This window comes from Balaenoptera borealis (genome assembly GCF_965194805.1).
Source record: "Balaenoptera borealis genome assembly, chromosome: 13".
In the NCBI taxonomy this organism is placed as follows: domain Eukaryota; kingdom Metazoa; phylum Chordata; class Mammalia; order Artiodactyla; family Balaenopteridae; genus Balaenoptera; species Balaenoptera borealis.
In genome coordinates this window covers 84,135,072-84,155,077 of record NC_138870.1, presented here as the reverse complement: position 1 = coordinate 84,155,077, position 20,006 = coordinate 84,135,072, and the positions used below count along the sequence as shown (strand labels likewise).

Sequence of the window (20,006 nt, the reverse complement as noted above, 5' to 3'; positions counted from 1 at the left end):
TTTTTTTTAGGAGGTTGATGAGGTCCCTTTATAATTAAATTAAGTGAATTCAAATGATTTAAAATCCACTTAAATCCAAGTAAGTGGATTTTTTTAAATGTCCATTAGTTTAAATAATTTGAAAATAGCAGAGGAAACATAGAAGTGGATATTTGAAACTTAGGTTTCAATCCAGAGAAAATTTGGAAGTAAATGTACACATTACCTAAATCTCATTCTAGTTAGGAATTTTGTGTTCTCATTTTATTCATATGTGAATCATATCTGTCTGGGTTACAGTAATGTCATGAAATTCTTAATATTGCATCAGAATGTTATATTTCATTTATATTTTGATACAACATAAAGATATTCTTAGGAACTTGGTTCTGACTGATGAAGATAATCCAAAATAAGGGTAGAGGATATGTGCTATCCTGTATGTGACACCAGTAAATTCACACATTAGTCCCTTTAAGGTAATAACTAAGATGGCGCTGGCTTCATTGATGTGGGACCAATGCAGTCTCAATAGGCCCCACGCTAAGAAGGGCCCTATGCTTGGGGTTTAATGCTCTTGCATAGCTGTCTAAAATTCTTAATTCTTATCTCTGAATTTGTATTTTGTAAGTGAAGTCTGTGGGAAAATGGAGCATGTGCTGGGGCTTGGAGCCTTGGCTCATCTGTGGTCCCAGCTCCCGCCATTTCCCCATATTACTAGGTAGGATTCTTGGCCACCTGACCCCCCCAACCCTAGTGCTCCCAGCCAGCCCACCAACTGCTGATACAGCACTGAGACCCTGAGTGTGGGGATGGTCAAGGTTGAGTGTATGTACTGAGTTGCAGGGCAAAACCCCTGGGTGCCTGTGAGGGTGTCCTCTCATCCTGTAAGTGTCCCTGTGCCCAAGGGAATGCAACGGTAAGTGGCAAATAAAAGCACCATGACAGATCTAGAGAGAGACCATGGAATAAAGGAAAAACTTTTTTCCCTGCTTTTGGAACAAAGAGCCCCACATTTCCATGTTGTACTGCGTCCAGCAACTCCATGTAGCTAGCCTTGACTCACAATCATTCATGTATCCACTCAGTTTCAGGTCCTCAGAGATATTCCCTAATCACTGCATAGCAGGGTTCACCAACCTTTTCTGTATGGGACCAGAGAATAAAATTGTTTAGGCTTTGTTAGTCATATGGTCTCTGCTGCAACTATTCAGCTCTGCTACAATCGCATGAAATATAAGTGAATGAGTGTGACTATGTTCTGATAAAACTTTATAAACATTGAAATTTGGGTTTTATATAATTTTCACCTGTCACTAATATTATTTTTCCATTTTTTTCAACCATTAAAAGATGTAAAAAATATTCTTAGCTCACATGCTTTACAAAAATAGTCAGAAGCCTGGGTTTGGCCCATGATCTATAGTTTGCTATCTCTAGTTAAGTAAATATGTGTGGGAGCAAGTCCTTTGGAAGCTAGGGAGATATGAGTGCTGGACCACGGAGGCAGGGGAGATATTTTAGAGGCCCCACTTATCTTACACATTAAAACTTGGCAAATTCCATTTGTAATTTCAGTGAATTTGTGAAAACACTTTTTTTTTCTTATACTGAATGACTTAGCAGGATTCCATCAGAATAGATTTTTTAAAATAGAATATATTAAAATGAAAGTTTAAGCAAATATTCCAGACCCATCCTCTTTTATCTCCATTTTTAATATCACTACCATCTCTTTATTCTTTTCTCCCATTGCTATTATTTCCCCACACAGATATCTTTTTTTTTTTAATAAATTTTTATTTATTTTATGTATTTATTTTTGGCTCTGTTGGGTTTCGCTGCTGCATGCGGGCTTTCTCTAGTTGCGGCGAGCAGGGGCTACTCTTTGTTGCAGTGCGCAGGCTTCTCATTGCGGTGGCTTCTCATTGCGGAGCACGGGCTCTAGGCGCGTGGGCTTCAGTAGTTGCGGCACATGGGCTCAGTAGTTGTGACTCACGGGCTCTAGAGCACAGGCTCAGTAGTTGTGGCACATGGGCTTAGTTGCTCTGCGGCATGTGGGATCTTCCTGGACCAGGGATCGAACCCGTGTCCCCTGCATTGGCAGGCAGATTCTCAACCACTGCACCACCAGGGAAGCCCCCAGATATCTCTTTTTAATTCTGCCTCTGTGCTTTGTGTTTTGAGGCACCATCTACTTGTCTCTGGATTTGAATACATGAACATTCCTTCCAATCTAAGCCCTTCGTGCTAACTACTTATGTAATCGTGAGTAAATCATTTAAGTGAGCCACTGCATTCTGTGCTAGTTAGGATAAGTAGTTCTAGGGCCACCACAGACAAACCCAGAATCTCAATAGTTTAACATAAAGGATGTTTATTTCAACTTCTCATAAAGCCCAATTTGAGTTGAATGACCCTCCTTCATCTTGCAACTACATCATCTGGAGAGTAAGAGAGGGATGGAGAAGGCTCACTTCTACTAACAGGTCAATCAGTCAGTTACATGGCCTCAACCTAAATGCACATAAGGCTGGGAAATAAAAGGGAACCTAGCTTGTGGTTTTGTTGAGCACTAAAGTGATGTGTAAAATGATCCCTTAAAACAGGGGTTGGCCAACGTTTTCTCTAAAGAACCAGACAGTAAATATTTTAGGTGTTGTGGATAATATGGCCTATGTCACAACTTCTCAAATCTATCATTGTAGTGTTGAGAGCAGTCATAGACAATAAGTGAATGAATGAACATAGTATTCCAATAAAACTTTATTTTCATAAACAGGAGGCAGGCCAGATTTGGACCACAGGCCATAGTTTGCTGATCCCTTTCTTAGAGCATGACTAACATATAATGATTCTCATTTTTCATCATCTCAGATGCTCAGAGAACTTTGGGCAATGACTCCTCACTGCCTCAATGTTCCTTAAGCTGGCTAATGATAACCTATAGGCAGTTCTGAAGAAGCAAATAAGAATGAGGTCAGATGATCACTGATCAATGGTTTCTTCCCTTTAGAATTTCCATTAGCCTGTCTCCCTTCCTCCAGGTATGTTATTTGAAGCTATGATACAGTGAGATCATAGTACTCTGTTCAAAGAAAGAAAGGGAAATATCATGTAGATTTGCATAACCATATAGACTAAGAAGTCTATTCTGAGTCCCGATAGCATCCAAGCATATGTCTTGTGTACTTCTGGTATACGAGTGTATACATTTGTATTTCCCACAAAAATAACCTTATCATTTAGCATCTACCCAATCGAGAAGTCTATGAGTCCTCCCTTAAAATCAACCTACGCATCCAATCAGACGCCAACATCTAAAGAGCTATAACCACATTAGCATCTCCTAAAAACATCTGCTATCTCCAACACTGTTGCAACTGCTTTACCTCAGGACCCCATTATGTCTTGGCTGGAATTCTATAACATCCTCCTAATTAGTCTCCCTTCCTCAAATTCTGCCCTTACCTGTTCATTCTCTAAACTGCTAAAATGATTTTACTGAAATACAAACCCAACTATGAAACCCTCTTGCTTAGAAATCATCCAGTGGTTCCTTAAAATATTCAGGTTAAAGACCAAACTCCTTAACATGGCATTAGAGCCCTTTATGATTTGTCCCCCTGCAACATCCAATATCTCACGGCTTGAACCCATCACTACCTTCGCATACTCTGCTCTACAGCCATACTGAACTGTTTGCAGTTTGCACTTTCCTTCTCCCCATCCTCTTTTGTTTGCCTACCACCTCTGCTTCATCAAGAATCAACTCAGCCATCAATCACCTGCTTGTGTAAGCCTTTCCTAATCCCCTCCGTAAAGTAGAGGTTCACCTTTTATATTTTGTGTCCACTTATCATGACGCTTATCACTCTACTATACTATACTGACACATAATCCTTGGATTGCTTGTCTCTTCCCTCATGCACCATCCCTCCTCCCACTTCAAGTCTGTAATCACCTTGAGAAGAGGGACAATGGCTTACTCATTTTATTCCTATCATACTGCTTACCAAGGTATCCACAATTTAGTATACACTCAGCAAATATTTGTAGAATGAATTAATGCAGAAGAATAGTTTGTTTGCTTTCATGATTGCATAACAAATTGTGCTTTTCATGCATTTAAAACGTTGGGTGGTCAAGGTTCAGAAACATGTATTTAAGACACATAAGTAAAGGAGTCATACATATCAGTTGGCTTGATTCTTATAATGTTTATGAGAAGGAACATTATATAAATTTGGTCTGTTGCCTTTATACAAAGTGAAACAAAAGCAAAACACAACACAATGAAACAAAACCACAATGATGGACGTACCTGTGTTTCCATTGCAGCCAGTGTCATATTCCATGCCTTTTAATTGCTGTTATATAGTAGAAAGAACATTGAATATGAATTGAGATTCAGTACCCCCAACAGAGACATTTCATGAGAAACCAAGTATGACATTGAACCCCAGTCTTTCATACTTCGAAAGCAACTGAGTCCTATGTGGGTACTAATTTGAATTTCATTACTGAGTTCATGTGTTGTAATAATAAATGACTTACCCTCTTGTATAACCATATATATGCCTTTCAACCTCTCCCATAAAAATAGTGCAATGGTGAAAGTATAAAGCATATTATGATAATCTGTACACCTTATGTAAAAAAAACTCTGAAAAATACATTTCAATATCATTGTCTATTTTAGATTATAGACTAAGTGATGTGTACTTTGAAAAAAAACATGATGAGCTGGAAGAGACAGGGTAACTTGAATATTCTGCAGGAAAATAATTGTGGAATTCAGTGATAAAATTAACAAGTATTTTAGGGCAGTGAAAGTGTTAGTAAAACAAAAGTTTATTGTACTTTGGGGAAAGTAAAGTATAATAAACTCTATTACAAAGAGATTGTAGTTAATCTCTTATCGAGTATTACAAGAAATTGTTAATATTTCATTAATAATGAATAAGAGGAATAAAAAGTAAGAAAACTTGGATTAATTCTTAGGAAATGTGCACAATCCTGAGAGCCAAAAAGACTGCAGCTTTTCTGAAGGATGATGTTTGAAGCTCTGCTAAGCAGGAAAAAAAAAAGTGAATATAATTAAAATTGTGGAAAAAACCAGAAAACTGCTATAGGGAACAATCCATTACTGATAAAGGGTATAGATTATATCTGCTGTTACTCCATGATTTTACCTTTTGTGTTTAAATTGACTTTTCTTGCTATTTGGGGATTAATTTAAATCCTTAAAAAAGAAAATCAAAGTCCACTACAAATACCAAGTAGATTCTTAGATCCTGGAAAATGTTCTATACAACTTTACTTAATTCTGATGATAAAATTCCAGCATATGGTACTTGGGGACAATATCTAATGCCACCAATTCCTTGGACTATATAGAGAATAAAAAAAAAAAAAAGGAACTGCCTTAATTTTGCTTCAATGTTGTAAGGGCCCTTTTATTATTAGATTCTATATCCTCAGAGTCTGGCAAATGCCAAGTCCTTAATAAGTATTAGTTGAACGAAAGGTGACTCAAAATTGCAACATTCTGAATTGATCATTAAGAGAAATTCTGCACACTGTATTTTTTCAGTCTTCTGGGAAAATCTAACAAAAAGTCTAACTTATTTTATCAACTATGCCATGATATTTTTTCATTAAACAATTTTTTATTATTTAACTAATCAAGGGATTATTTAATGTCTCTCTGTAAAGCACAAGTATATTTTATATATAAAAAACAGACAGTTTAACTGAAAAAAATCACTTAGATTAAATTGATGGGGAGATTGGGCTGAAGATGAACATGATCATATTAATACTCTCATCATGCTCATTTATTTTAGCCTAAACAACGAACATCTATTGTGTCTTCTCTGGATTTTCATCGAATGAATCACAACCAAGAATATTTCGAAATCAACACATCTACAGGGTGTACAAGCTTTACTTCCAGCCCTCCTGTTAGTCCACTCACCTCTTCTGTGGCAACCACAGAAGTCAAGAACGAGGGAACTGGCCGTACAGGTAAAGCAGTTCATTTATGCAGCTATATTTTTTGAGCTTTTAAAACCAAAGCCTTTATGAGTTAGGGGACTTAAGAGGAATCTTCATATAAATCTCATTGTGTTTTTCGTTCACCTACATGTGTGGCAATGTAGAGGCTTACCATTTTTGTCAGAGTGTGGTATAATATTCTTTTTGAATACACTAATGGCCTTTCAGTAGTTAGATATTAAAGATAGTGATTTCATGCCAGGACTTTAATGGCACCATACAAAATGTGTGGAGAAATGTAATCATCATCATATTTTCAGGTCTGACCTTTAAACAGAACCAAAATGTAACCTTTTAACAGTTGAAATGGTTTCGAATAGTATGTTACTATGGTTTCTTAATGTAATATGTCACCTCCATGTTACATCAAAAATTTTAGAACAGACTGATATTTAGTAATTATGTGGAAGGACAATGCTGAGTTGTTTTACATTGAAAAGTAAAACTTTTAATTTCACAAAATAAAATGTTTAAGGTGGGCATTTATCTACTTAAAAAAGTAGCATTTCATTATCTTACACTTGGATGGTTTGTTATACATTGTATTTAAGCACCTGAATATAAAGGCATTAGCACATGGTATATAATGAAAGAGAACAAGTTCCTGAGTCAGTTCTGTCACTGATTTGCTAGATATTTTCCATCAAACCACTTAACTTCTCTGATCTTTAATTTGCTCCTCTGAAAAGGGGAAATAATATCTACTCTCTGGGTAGTTGTAGTAATAAATGAGCTTATTTATGTGAAGCATTTTGGAAACTATGAAAATTAATATTCTTATTTAGTATTATCATTATTGTTTAATATTATTTTTTCTTCTTTAATATTATTTTGTTTGAAATCTGTAGTAATTTTAAGATAAGAAGAGCCTACTGTACATCTGTACTCATGCCAAGGTGGCTGACTTTTTCTTGACTTAAAAGTATAATCTAAGTTAATGGGTAAATCTACTGTTTATTTTATAAATGATTGCATGCACAAAAAATTAATCTTTATAAAAATGTCAAGTGTTAATAGAACAAAGACTAATACATAACAACCTCACAAACGAATTGTATGCTGCAAAACACTTCGAATAAGTGACCCAATGAATTTATTATAACAGAGAGCCATTTCAAAAGTAGCCTGAATTATAATTAAAGCTTCCTACTTGTTAGGCAACATATTATGTAATCTAAGTATCACTTAAGAATCATCAGAAAAAGGTGGGTAAAGGGGGAGACCTTTGGAGGTAGACAGACTTGGATGATATGAATGGGTTAGCATTTAACTAGAAAGATCACCTTAGTATTAATATGTAGCAGATAGATTTGAGTTGAGATGAGATTGGAGGTAGGGAGGTAGGGAGCAGCAATGGAAAATATAAATGGATTTGAGAGATACAAGGAAAGAGTTATCAACAGGTCATGGCAACTGATCAGAGGTGTGATGGTGAGGAAGAAAAGTTCAAGGAAAGCTCTAAAGTTTCTTGCTTCAGCAGATGAGTCAAATCTGACTGCCATTCGTTGAAATAGGGAATATTTTTAGATGAGAAGGAAGAGAGGGATGGGTCATGTAGGACCTAACATAGGCCATTTTAAGAACTTTGGCTTTTACTCAGGGTGAAATGGGGAGTCATTTCAGGTCTTTCAGGAGAGTGACATGATGTAACTTCTATTTTATGAAAATTACTTCAAATCTTGTGTTGAGAATGGACTGGAGAAGGAGGATAAGTGTGAAAGCAGGAAGGCCAGTAGGAGGTTATTGTAGCATTGCATTAAGATGAGAGAGGAAGTCAGCTCAGGTCAAAGGCGAAGCAGTGGAGGTAGAGAGAAACTGAGGGATGTTGGATGTATTTTTTAAGATTGAGCCTATAGCATTTCATGATAGAGTAGATGTAGTGCATGAGAGAAAGAGAAGAGTTAAGGAAAACTGCAAGGTTTTTGTCCTAAACAATTGTAAAAATGGTTTTTACTGTCATCTAACATGAGACAGGTCCTGGGAAGAGCAGATTTTGTGAACAGGGAGAAATACCAGTTCATTTTTTTTAATTGAAGTATAGTTGATTTACAATGTTGTGTTAATTTCTGCTGTATAGCAAAGTGATTCATTCTTTTTTTATATTTTCTTTTCCATTATGGTTTATCATAGGATATTGAATATAGTTCTCTGTGGTATACAATAGTACCTTGTTGTTTATCTATTCTATGTATAATAGCTTACATCTACTAAAATTAACCTCCAACCCCATCCCTCCCCCCCCAAACACCCTCCCCCTTGGCAGTCACAAGTCTGTTTTCTATGTCCGTGAGTCTGTTTGTGTTTCATAGATAGGTTCATTTGTGTCATATTTTAGATTCCACATATAAATGATATCATATGGTATTTGTCTTTCTCTTTCTGACTTACTTCACTTAGTATGATAATCTCTATTTGCGTCCATGTTCCTGCAAATGGCATTATTTTGTTCTTTTTTATGGCTGAGTAGTATTCTGTTGTATATAAGTACCACATCTTCTTTATCCATTCATCTGTTGATGGACATTTTGGTTTTATCCATGTCTTGGCTATTGTGAATAGTGCTGCTATGAACATAGGGGTGCATGTATCTTTTTGAATTAGAGTTTTGTCTGGATGTATGCACAGGAGTGGGATTGTTGGATCATATGGTAACTATTTTTTGTTTTCTGAGGAACCTCCATATAGTTCTCCATAGTGGCTGTACCAACTTGGATTCCCACCAACAGTGTAGGTGGGAATGAACTCCTTTTCTACCAGGAGTTCATTTTAAGTTTGAGATATCTATTAGATATCTGAATAGCTGTGTCAAGTAGGCAGCTGAAGTTTCAGTCTGAAGACAAAAAATGTGAACATTATCATTACGTAGATGATATGGAGTAAGTGTAGATAGAGGACTGAAACCTGAGCTTGATGAAAGAGGTGATAAAAGGCGACAACAGCAAAGGAGTGTGAGAAGCAACAAGGTAGGAGGACATCTTCTGGTGAGTGCTGTGTTATGAATTTATATGAAGAAAGTTATTAAGAAGGAGGGAATGGGAGGGGACATTCAAGATAGTGGAGGAGTAAGATGTGGAGATCACCTTCTTCCCCACAAATACATCAAAAATACATCTGCATGTGGAACAACACCTACAGAACACCTACTGAAGCCTGGCAGAAGACCTCAGACTTCCCAAAAGGCAAGAAACTCCCCACATACACGGGTAGGGCAAAAGAAAAAAGGAAAAACAGAGACAAAAGAATAGGGACGGACCTGCACCTCTGGGAGGGAGCTGTGAAGGAGGAAAAGTTTCCACACACTAGAAAGCCCCTTCACTGGTGGAAACAGGGAGTGGGTGGGGGGGAATCTCTGGAGCCATGGAGGACAAAACAGCAACAGGGGTGAAGAAGGCAAAGCGGAGAGATTCCCAAACAGAGGATCAGTGCCGACCAGCACTCACCAGCCTGAGAGGCTTGTCTGTTCACCTGCTGGGGCGGGTGGGGGCTGGGAGCTGAGGCTCAGGCTTCAGAGGTCAGATCCCAGGGAGAGGACTGGGGTTGCCTGCATGAACACAGCCTGAAGGGAGGTAGTGCGCCACAGCTAGCGGGAGGGGGTCCAGTAAAAAGTTGTAACTTCCTAAGAGTCAAGAGACCATTGTTTTGGGGTGCGTGAGAAGAGGAGATTCAGGGCACCACCTAAATGAGCTCCAGAGACAGGCACGAGCCACGGCTATCAGTGTGGACACCAGAGACAGGCATGAAACACTAACGCTGCTGCTGCAGCCACCAAGAAGCCTGTGTGCAAGCACAGGTCACTATCCACATCTCCCCTCCCGGGAGCCTGTGCAGCCCACCACTGCCAGGGTCCTGTGATCCACGGACAGCTTCCCCAGGAGAACACATGGTACGCCTCAGGCTGTTGCAACACCACACTGGCCTCTGCCGCCACAGGCTCGACCTGCATTCCATACCCCTCCCTCCCCCTGGCCTCACTGAACCAGAGCCACCTAATCAGCTGCTACTTTAACCCCTTCCTGTCTGGGTGGGGAACAGACGCCCTCAGGCGACCTACATGCAGAGGTGAGGCCAAATCCAAAGTTGAACCCCAGGAGCTGGGTGAACAAAGAAGAGAAAGGAAAATCTCTCCCAGCAGCCTCAGGAGCAGCAGATTAAATCTCCACAATCAACCTGATGTACGCGACACCTGTGGAATACCTGAATAGACAATGAATCATCCCAAAACTGAGGCGGTGGACTTTGGGAGCAACTGTAGACTTGGAGGTCTGCTTTCTAAGTCTAATTTGTTTCTAGTTTTATGTTTATCTTAGTTTAGTATTTAAAGCTTATTATCATTGGTAGGTTTGTTTATTGATTTGGTTGCTTTCTTCCTTTTTATTTTTAATATATATATATTTTTTCCTTTTTCTCTTTTGTGAGTGTGTATGTGTATGCTTCTTTGTGTGATTTTGTCTGTATAACTTTGCCTTACCATTTGTCCTAGGGTCTGTCTGTCTGTTTTTTTTTTCTTTTTTTTGGTATAGCTTTTAACGCCTGGTATCATTGGTGGCTTTGTTTTTTGATTTGGTTGCTCTCTTCTTTCTTTCTTTCTTTCTTTTTTAAATTTTTTATTTTTAATAATTTTTTTATTTTAATGACCTTATTTTATTTTATTTCATTTTCTTTCTTTCTTTCTTTCTCCCTTCCTTCCTTGCTTCCTTCCTCCCTCCCCTGCTCACTCCCTCCCTCCCTCTCTCTTTCTTTCTTTCACTTTTTTTTTCTCCCTTATCTTCTGAGCCGTGTGGCTGACAGGGTCTTGGTGCTCCGGCTGGGTGTCAGGCCTGAGCCTCTGAAGGGGGAAAGCCGAGTTCAGGACATTGCTCCAACAGAGACCTCCTGGCTCCACATAATACCAAATGGCAAAAGATCTCCCAGAGATCTCCATCTCAATACTAACACCCAGATCCACTCAACGACCAGCAACCTACAGTGCTGGACACCCTATGCCAATCAACTAGTAAGACAGGAACACAACCCCACCCATTAGCAGAGAGGCTGCCTAAAATCATAGGAAGTTCACAGACACCCGAAAACACACCACCAGATGTGGTCCTGCCCACCAGAAAGACGAGATCCAGCCTCATCCACCAGAACACAGGCACCAGTACCCTCTACCAGGAAGCCTACACAACCCACTGAACCAACCCTACCCACTGGGGGCAGACACCAAAAACAATGGGAACTACAAACATGCAGCCTGTGAAAAGGAGACCCCAAACACAGTAAGTGAAGCAAAATGAGAAGACAGAGAAACACACAGCAAATGAAGGAGCAAGGCAACAACCACCAGACCAAAAAAATGAAGAGGAAATAGGCAGTCTACCTGGAAAAGAATTCAGAATAATGATAGTAAAGATGATCCAAAATCTTGGAAATAGAATGGAGAAAATACAAGAAACGTTTAACAAGAGCCTAGAAGAACTAAAGAGCAAACAAACAATGATGAACAACACAATAAATGAAATTAAAGATTCTCTAGAAGGAATCAATAGCAGAATAACTGAGGCAGAAGAACAGATAAATGACCTGGAAGATAAAATAGTGGAAATAACTACCACAGAGCAGAAAAAAGAGAAAAGAATGAAAAGAATTGAGGACAGTCTCAGAGACCTCTGAGACAACATTAAACACACCAACATATGAATTATAGGGGTCCCAGAAAAAGAAGAGAAAAAAAAAAAAGGACTGAGAAAATATTTGAAGAGATTATAGTTGAAAACTTCCCTAATATGTGAAAGGAAATAGTCAATCAAGTCCAGGAAGTGCAGAGAGTCCCATACAGGATGAATCCAAGGAGAAACACGCCAAGATACATAATAATCAAACTATCAAAAAATAAATACAAAGAAAAAATATTAAAAGCAGTAAGGGAAAAGCAACAATTAACATACAAGGGAATCCCCATAAGGTTAACAGCTGATCTTTCAGCAGATACTCTGCAAGCCAGAAGGGAGTGGCAGGACATATTTAAAGTGATGAAAGGGAAAGACCTACAACCAAGATTACTCTGCCCAGCAAGGATCTCATTCAGATTCGACGGAGACATTAAAACCTTTACAGACAAGCAAAAGCTAAGAGAATTCAGCACCACCAAACAAACTTTACAACAAATGCTAAAGGAACTTCTCTAGGCAGGAAACACAAGAGAAGGAAATGACCTACAATAACAAACCCAAAACAATTAAGAAAATGGTAATAGGAACATACATATCAATAATTACCTTAAATGTAAGTGGATTAAATCCTCCAACCAGAAGACACAGACTGGATGAATGGATACCAAAACAAGACCCGTATACATGCTGTAAGAGACCCACTTCAGACCTAGGGACACACACAGACTGAAAGTGAGGGGATGGAAAAACATATTCCATGCAAATGGAAATCAAGAGAAAGCTGGAGTAGCAATTCTCACATCAGACAAAATAGACTTTAAAATAAAGATTATAACAAGAGGCAAAGAAGGACACTACATAATGATCAAGGAATCAATCCAAGAAGAAGATATAACAATTGTAAATATTTATGCACCCAACATAGGAGCACCTCAATACATAAGGCAAATGCTAACAGCCATAAAAGGGGAAATCGACAGTAACACAGTCATAGTAGGGGACTTTAACACCCCACTTTCACCAATGGACAGATCATTCAAAATGAAAATAAATAAGGAAACACAAGCTTTAATGATACATTAAACAAGATGAACTTAATTGATATTGATAGGACATTCCATCCAAAAACAAGAGAATACACTTTCTTCTCAAGTGTTCATGGTACATTCTCCAGGATAGATCATATCTTGGGTCACAAATCAAGCCTTGGTAAATTTAAGAAAATTGAAACCGTATCAAGTATCTTTTCTAACCACAACGCTATGAGACTAGATTTCAATTACAGGAAAATATCTGTAAAAAATACAAACACATGGAGGCTAAACAATACACTACTAAATAACCAAGAGATCACTGAAGAAATCAAAGAGGAAATCAAAAATACCTAGAAACAAATGACAATGAAAACACGATGACCCAAAACTTATGGAATACAGCAAAAGCAGTTCTAAGAGGGAATTTTATAGCAATACAGTCCTACCACAAGAAACAAGAAACATCTCAAACAAACAACCTAACCTTATACCTACAGCAATTAGAAAAAGAAGAACAAAAAACCCAAAGTTAGCAGAAGGAACGAAATCATAAAGGTCAAATCGGAAATAAAAGAAAAAGAAATGAAGGAAATGATTGCAAAGATCAATAAAACTAAAAGCTGGTTCTTTGAGAAGATAAACAAAATTGATAAACCATTAACCAGACTTATCAAGAAAAAAAGGGAGAAGACTCAAATCAGTAGAATTAGAAATGAAAAAGGAGAAGTAACAACTGACACTGCAGAAATACAAAGGATCATGAGAGATTACTACAAGCAACTCTATGCCAATAAAATGGGCAACGTGTAAGAAATGGACAAATTCTTAGAAAAGCACAACCTTCCAACACTGAACCAGGAAGAAATAGAAAATACAAACAGACCAATCACAAACACTGAAATTGAAAGTGTGATTAAAAATCTTCCAACACAGAAAAGCCCAGGACCAGATGGCTTCACAGGCAAATTCTATCAAACATTTAGAGAAGAGCTAACACCTATCCTTCTCAGATTCTTCCAAAATATAACAGGTGGATGAACACTCCCAAATGCATTCTACGAGGCTACCATCACCCTGATACCAAAACCAGACAAGATGTCACAGAAAAGAAAAGTACAGGCCAATATCACTGATGAACATAAATGGAAACATCCTCAACAAAATACTAGCAAACAGAATCCAACAGCACATTCAAATGATCTTACACCATGATCAAGTGGGGTTTATCCCAGGAATGCAAGGATTCTTTAATATATGCAAATCAATCAATGTGATACACCATATTAACAAATTGAAGAATAAAAACCATATGATCATCTCAATAGATGCAGAAAAAGCTTTCGACAAAATTCAACACCCATTTATGATAAAAACCCTCTGGAAAATAGACATAGAGGGAACTTACCTAAACATAATAAAGGCCATATATGACAAACCCACAGCCAACATCATTCTCAATGGTGAAAAACTGAAACCATTTCCACTAAGATCAGGAACAAGACAAGGTTGCCCACTCTCTCCACTATTATTCAACATAGTTTTGGAAATTTTAGCCACAGCAATCAAAGAAAAAGAAATAAAAGGAATCCAAATTGGAAAAGAAGAAGTAAAGCTGTCACTGTTTGCAGATGACATGATACTATACATAGAGAATCCTAAAGATGCTACCAGAAAACTACTAGAGCCAATCAATGTATTTGGTAAAGTAGCAGGCTACAAAGTTAATGCACAGAACTCTCTTGCATTCCTATACACTAATGATGAAATATCTGAAAGAGATATTAAGGAAACACTCCCATTACCATTGCAACAAAAAGAATAAAATGCTTAGGAAGAAACCTACCTCAGGAGACAAAGACCTGTATGCAGAAAACCAAAAGACACTGAGGAAAGAAATTAAAGATGATACAAACAGATGGAGAGATATACCATGTTCTCGGATTGGAAGAATCAACATTGTAAAAATGACTATACTACCCAAAGCAATCTACAGATTCAATGCAATCCCTGTCAAACTACCAATGGCATTTTTCACAGAACTAGAACACAATATTTCACAATTTGTATGGAAACACAAAAGACCCCAAATAGCCAAAGCAATCTTGAGAAAAAAATAAACAGAGCTGGAGGAATCAGGCTCCCTTACTTCAGACTGCATTACAAAGCTATAGTAATCAAGCCAGTATGGTACTGGCACAAAAACAGAAATATAGATCAATGGAACAGGATAGAAAGCCCAGAGATAAACCCACGCACATATGGTCACCTTATCTTTGATAAAGGAGCAAGAATATACAATGGCGAAAAGACAGCCTCTTCAATAAGTGGTGCTGGGAAAACTGGACAACTACATGTAAAATAATGAAGTTAGAACACTTTGTAACACCATACACAAAAATAACTCAAAATGGATTAAAGACCTAAATGTAGGGCCAGACACTATAAAACTCTTAGAGGAAAACATAGGCAGAATACTGTATGACATAAATCACAGCAAGATCCTTTTTGACCCACTTCCTAGAGAAATGCAAGTAAAAACAAAAATAAGCAGATGGGACCTTATGAAACTTAAAAGCTTTTGCTCAACAAAGGAAACCATAAACAAGACGAAAAGACAACCCTCCAAATGGGAGAAAATATTTGCAAATGAAGCAACGGACAAAGGATTAATCTCCAAAATATACAAGCAGCTCATGCAGCTCAATATCAAAAAAACAAACAGCCGAATCCAAAAATGAGCAGACCTAAATAGACATTTCTCCAAAGAAGATATACAGATTGCCAACAAACACATGAAAGGATCCTCAACACTACTAATCATTGGAGAAATGCAAATCAAAACTACAATGAAGTATCACCTCACACTGGTCAGAATGGCCATCACCAAAAAATCTATAAACAATAAATGCTGGAGAAGGTGTGGAGAAAAGGGAACCCTCTTGCCCTGTTTGTGGGAATGTAGATTGATACAGCCACAATGGAGAACAGTACGGAGGTTCCTTATAAAACTAAAAATAGAACTGCCATACGACCCAGCAATCTCATTACTGGGCATATACCCTGAGAAAACCATAGTTCAAAAAGAGTTGGGCTTCCCTGGTGGCGCAGTGGTTGAGAATCTGCCTGCTAATGCAGGGAACACGGGTTCGAGCCCTGGTCTGGGAGGATCCCACATGCCGCAGAGCAACTAGGCCCATGAGCCACAACTACTGAGCCTGCGCGTCTGGAGCCTGTGCTCTGCAACAAAAGAGGCCATGATAGTGAGAGGCCCATGCACCGCAATGAAGAGTGGCCCCCGCTTGCCACAACTAGAGAAAGCCCTCACACAGAAACGAAGACCCAACACAGCCAAAAATAAATAAATAATTAATTAATTTAAAAAAAAAAAGTCATGTACCACAATGTTCACTGCAGCTCTATTTACAATAGCCAGGACATGGAAGCAACCTAAGTGTCCATCAACAGATGAATGGGTGAAGAAGATGTGGCACATATATGCAATGGAATATTACTCAGCCAAAAAAAGAAATGAAATTGAGTTATTTGTATTGAGGTGGGTGGACCTAGAGACTGTTATACAGAGTGAAGTAAGTCAGAAAGAGAAAACAAATTCCGCATGCTAACACATATATAAGGAATTAAAAAAAAAAATAAATAAGGGTTCTGAAGAACCTAGGGGCAGGACAGGAATAAAGACGCAGACATAGAGAATGGACTTGAGGACACGGGGGAGGGGGAAGGGTAAGCTGGGACGAAGTGAGAGAGTGGCATGGACACATATACACTACCAAATATAAAATACATAGCTAGTGGGAAGCAGCCTCATAGCACAGGGAGATTAGCTGGGTGCTTTGTGTCCACCTAGAGGGGTGGGATAGGGCGAGTGGGAGGGAGATGCAAGAGGGAGGAGATACGGGGATATATGTATATGTATAGCTGATTCATTTTGTTATAAAGCAGAAACTAACACACCATTGTAAAGTAATTATACTCTAATAAAGATGTTAAAAAAATGAAAGGAGGGAATGATCAACTCTGTCAAATGTAGCTGATAAGTTGAGTAGGATTAGCACTAAGTTAGAATTGACTAGTGGATTTAACAATGTGGAGGTCACTGCTGGCCTAGACAGGAGCAATTTTGTTGGAATTAATGGGGCAAAAGCCCAACATAATGCGTTTAGGAAAGAATGGGAGGAGAGAACTTAGTGCAAATATAAACTACCTTTTTAAGGAATCTCTTCAAAGGAGAAATAAAAAAAATAAAAATAAAATAATTTTTTTTAAAAAAAGGAGAAATAAGATGAAAGAGGAGAAAAAGAGGATGGGTTCTTTTAACCAAGAGAAGAGATGGTCTTTAGATAGGAGCATGGGGAATGATGTGTCTGGAAACACAGGATGTTTCCAACATGGGTGCAAATGCTGGAAAAGGATTCATGTGGTGAGAGTCTGTGGAAGATCTTTTCTGATAGTTTACATGTTCTTTATGAAGTATAAAGCAGCAACATCAGTTGAGAATGAAGATGGAGGAGGAGATGTGGAGGTTGAGGAGAGAGAAGAGGGGACAAAGGAGTTGTTCAAGGAGAAAGAGAGAGTGAATGGACAAATGGGGTATGGTATGATTGCCTGGCAGCATTAAGGGCCCATTTAAAGTTCAGGTTGAACTTAATGTTAGATTAGCCAATGTGGTTCTGTCTTTTTCTGCAGCCTAGTTCAGATTGAAGGGCACACGTGCAGAGCATTTGGGAGAGTTGAATTTTACATAGGTTGTGGTTTTGCCCATTGAGTATTTTGAAGTGATTGAAGGACTAGGAAATATGAATGCGGTGAGAATAATGTTTGACCATAGAATTTAAGATGGGGAAGTAAGAGAAAGAGGACAACAAGGGAGCAAGTAACAGTGAAAAATCCATAGGATAATTGGATTGGAGATTCCAGTGAGGTCAAAGGATTGCTGGAGTCAAGGTACCAAAGAAGTGGGCTGGGATGATAGGATATGGATTCAGAGAGTGGGATCCACATGAAACCAGGAATAGTTATAATTATTAGCAATCACAGTCTTAAAACCATGGGAATAAGCAGCTGAATTAGCCTCTCCCTGCACAGAACAGCCTTAAATACTGTAGTTAAGTCAGTACATTTTTTAGAAGAAATATTTGATATAAAGAACTGTATTTGTACATTGATCTCTGTTCATCTTATTTAAATAAATATTTCCATTTATTTAACAAAATGTATATAGATGAACTTTACCTGAGTTTACCTCTCCTATACTTTGTCTCACTTTTCCTTGAAGTGCCAAGACCTCTCATGTTGTTCCCTGGCTGCCAAGGGCCCCCTGAGAGTGGTGTTCCATTCAAGATCACTCCTCCAGGGAGCTCTGGGCTCTTGACCACCATGCATCTTCTTGTATAAAACTTTTTAATGACTGAGAGCCCATCTGATAAGGTACTTCAATCTCTTGGGTACCCCTAATTGTTGCCAAAGTGTTCTCTTCCCTCAAGTAACAGTTTTTTTAAAAACAGAGGTAGTAAGAAGTGGTGGAAATTTGGTTCTATTTTAAAGGTAGAGCCAACATATTTTTTGGATGGATTTGATGTAGGGTATGAGAAAATGAAAGTGACCAAAGGTATGACTCAAGGATTTTTGGCTCTCTTGACCTTTGGAAGGATGGATTTGGTATTAAGATGAGGAAGCTTAGTTATGGATATGAAATGCCATTGGATATACAAGTAGGTAAGCTAAGTACATAGTTAAGACAGTGATTTTTCAGTGGGGTAGGACATAGAGGGAGGAAACTATGTGATAATTTTATGTTTATCAAAAGTAAAGGGTATCAGTCACAAAAGATTGAGAAACAGTGCCTTAGCCCACAGTGAATGATCTATGAGTGCTGAGTTCCTCAATGAAATTGTCATGGACACGTGTGTTATGAATTACTGGAAGAAAAGAAGCTGAGACTCACCAGTAATAAAACATGCTTCCTCTTTATGGAAGGTTGTTTCCAGAAAGCTCTGTGTAGATGAAGAATTTTGTGGCTGGCACCTTTGGGCCTCTGCTAAGGAAGTTAACTACCCTGGGTAACTAATTATCTCCAGTTTTGTTAGTAGTTTCAAACCATCACCTTTTGCTGGAGAAAACTGATGGGAGGGAGGAAATCTAAAAAGAGTGAAGTGGAAAAGTGTTTCTTTCCAAATGAGAGAAATAGCGAAAACAAAAGCTTTTAAGTGCACAGCAACATAAGATGCTCTTCTGCAAGGGAGAAGAAACGTTTGAGGAGAACTAAAATTAGAATGGAGATGGTGGTGTAGACCTTTCATGCTGCTCAGGGATTGCCAGAGAGGCAAACAAAGGCCTTCCTTTTAATTAGCTCACATGGACTGGAAATAGACCTCCTGAAGCTGAGATAATGTTATTCCAGCAGCCACTGGACACAGGCAGCTGAGGAAATCTTTGGCCCCCAGCCAACATGATGGCCAAAGCCGTGCTGCTGAGAAGATCTTTCAGCTCCAAGCTGAGATTCAGGATGGGCTGATATGGAGGAAGGGTTAAGAGTTAGTGAGAATAATGGGTACTTACATCTTCAAGGTTTATTTCCTTAAAAATGTGCATTAAACAAATTATCTGAATTATTGATAGTTAAATTCAGTGCTTTAAGTAGACCAGGATTTTAGGTAGCCAAAAGAAAAACCATATATGTGTAATAATAAAATATGTTCTTAGTTCTTGATAATTCATGAAATGCCTCTCCTATGCTTTCCTTTTTCCTGTTTCCCATCTAATATCACATGACTTTTCTCCAGTGCCTTTCTGTGCACATTGCACATCGCACAGAAGGCAGATATAGGTTAGTAGATGCTTGACAAAGAAAGAAAATGTTGACTTTTCCAATACTTAAAAATATGAAAATATATAGTTAGCTGTTGGAGTAATGTGGTTTAGTTAGTGCATACAATCAAGTGAGAACTTGTTATTCTGAGTGAAAGTAGTTGAAATAAGACTATTGGTTTATTTGGGCAGCATTAAATAAATATATTCACTCAGTACATTGCATTATGAGAAAGTTCAGGGTGCTGGGAGGGTATCTAAGAGGGAGACTGATCTCATCTGGCGGTCTGCAGAGCTTTGCCATGGGAGATTTGGGCTCTGAGAGACAAAGAGGAATTAACTAGGCCAAGGTCAGGAGGGAAGATTACTCTTCAAGAAGGAATAGCATATTTTAAAAAATAGCCCTGTTGTAAAAATTAACATGAAACTACAGGTCCCAGAGAAAGGGGAGAAATGG

General features: G+C 38.3%; 1 protein-coding gene and 1 pseudogene across 15 annotated transcripts in view; both read left to right on the top strand.

The window, feature by feature from the left end:
* ANKS1B (ankyrin repeat and sterile alpha motif domain containing 1B) overlaps positions 1-20,006 on the top strand; it is a 1,131,483-nt gene that overhangs the window by 502,402 nt on the left and 609,075 nt on the right. For all 14 annotated transcript variants that reach the window (XM_082349568.1, XM_082349580.1, XM_082349581.1 and 11 more), the window contains one exon: positions 5,829-6,009. In XM_082349568.1, coding sequence (XP_082205694.1) covers positions 5,829-6,009 — 181 coding nt within the window. The remainder of the gene's footprint in view (positions 1-5,828; positions 6,010-20,006) is intronic.
* LOC309608938 (AP-3 complex subunit sigma-2 pseudogene) overlaps positions 1-20,006 on the top strand; it is a 510,311-nt pseudogene that overhangs the window by 135,746 nt on the left and 354,559 nt on the right. The gene's annotated exons all lie outside the window — the stretch shown is intronic.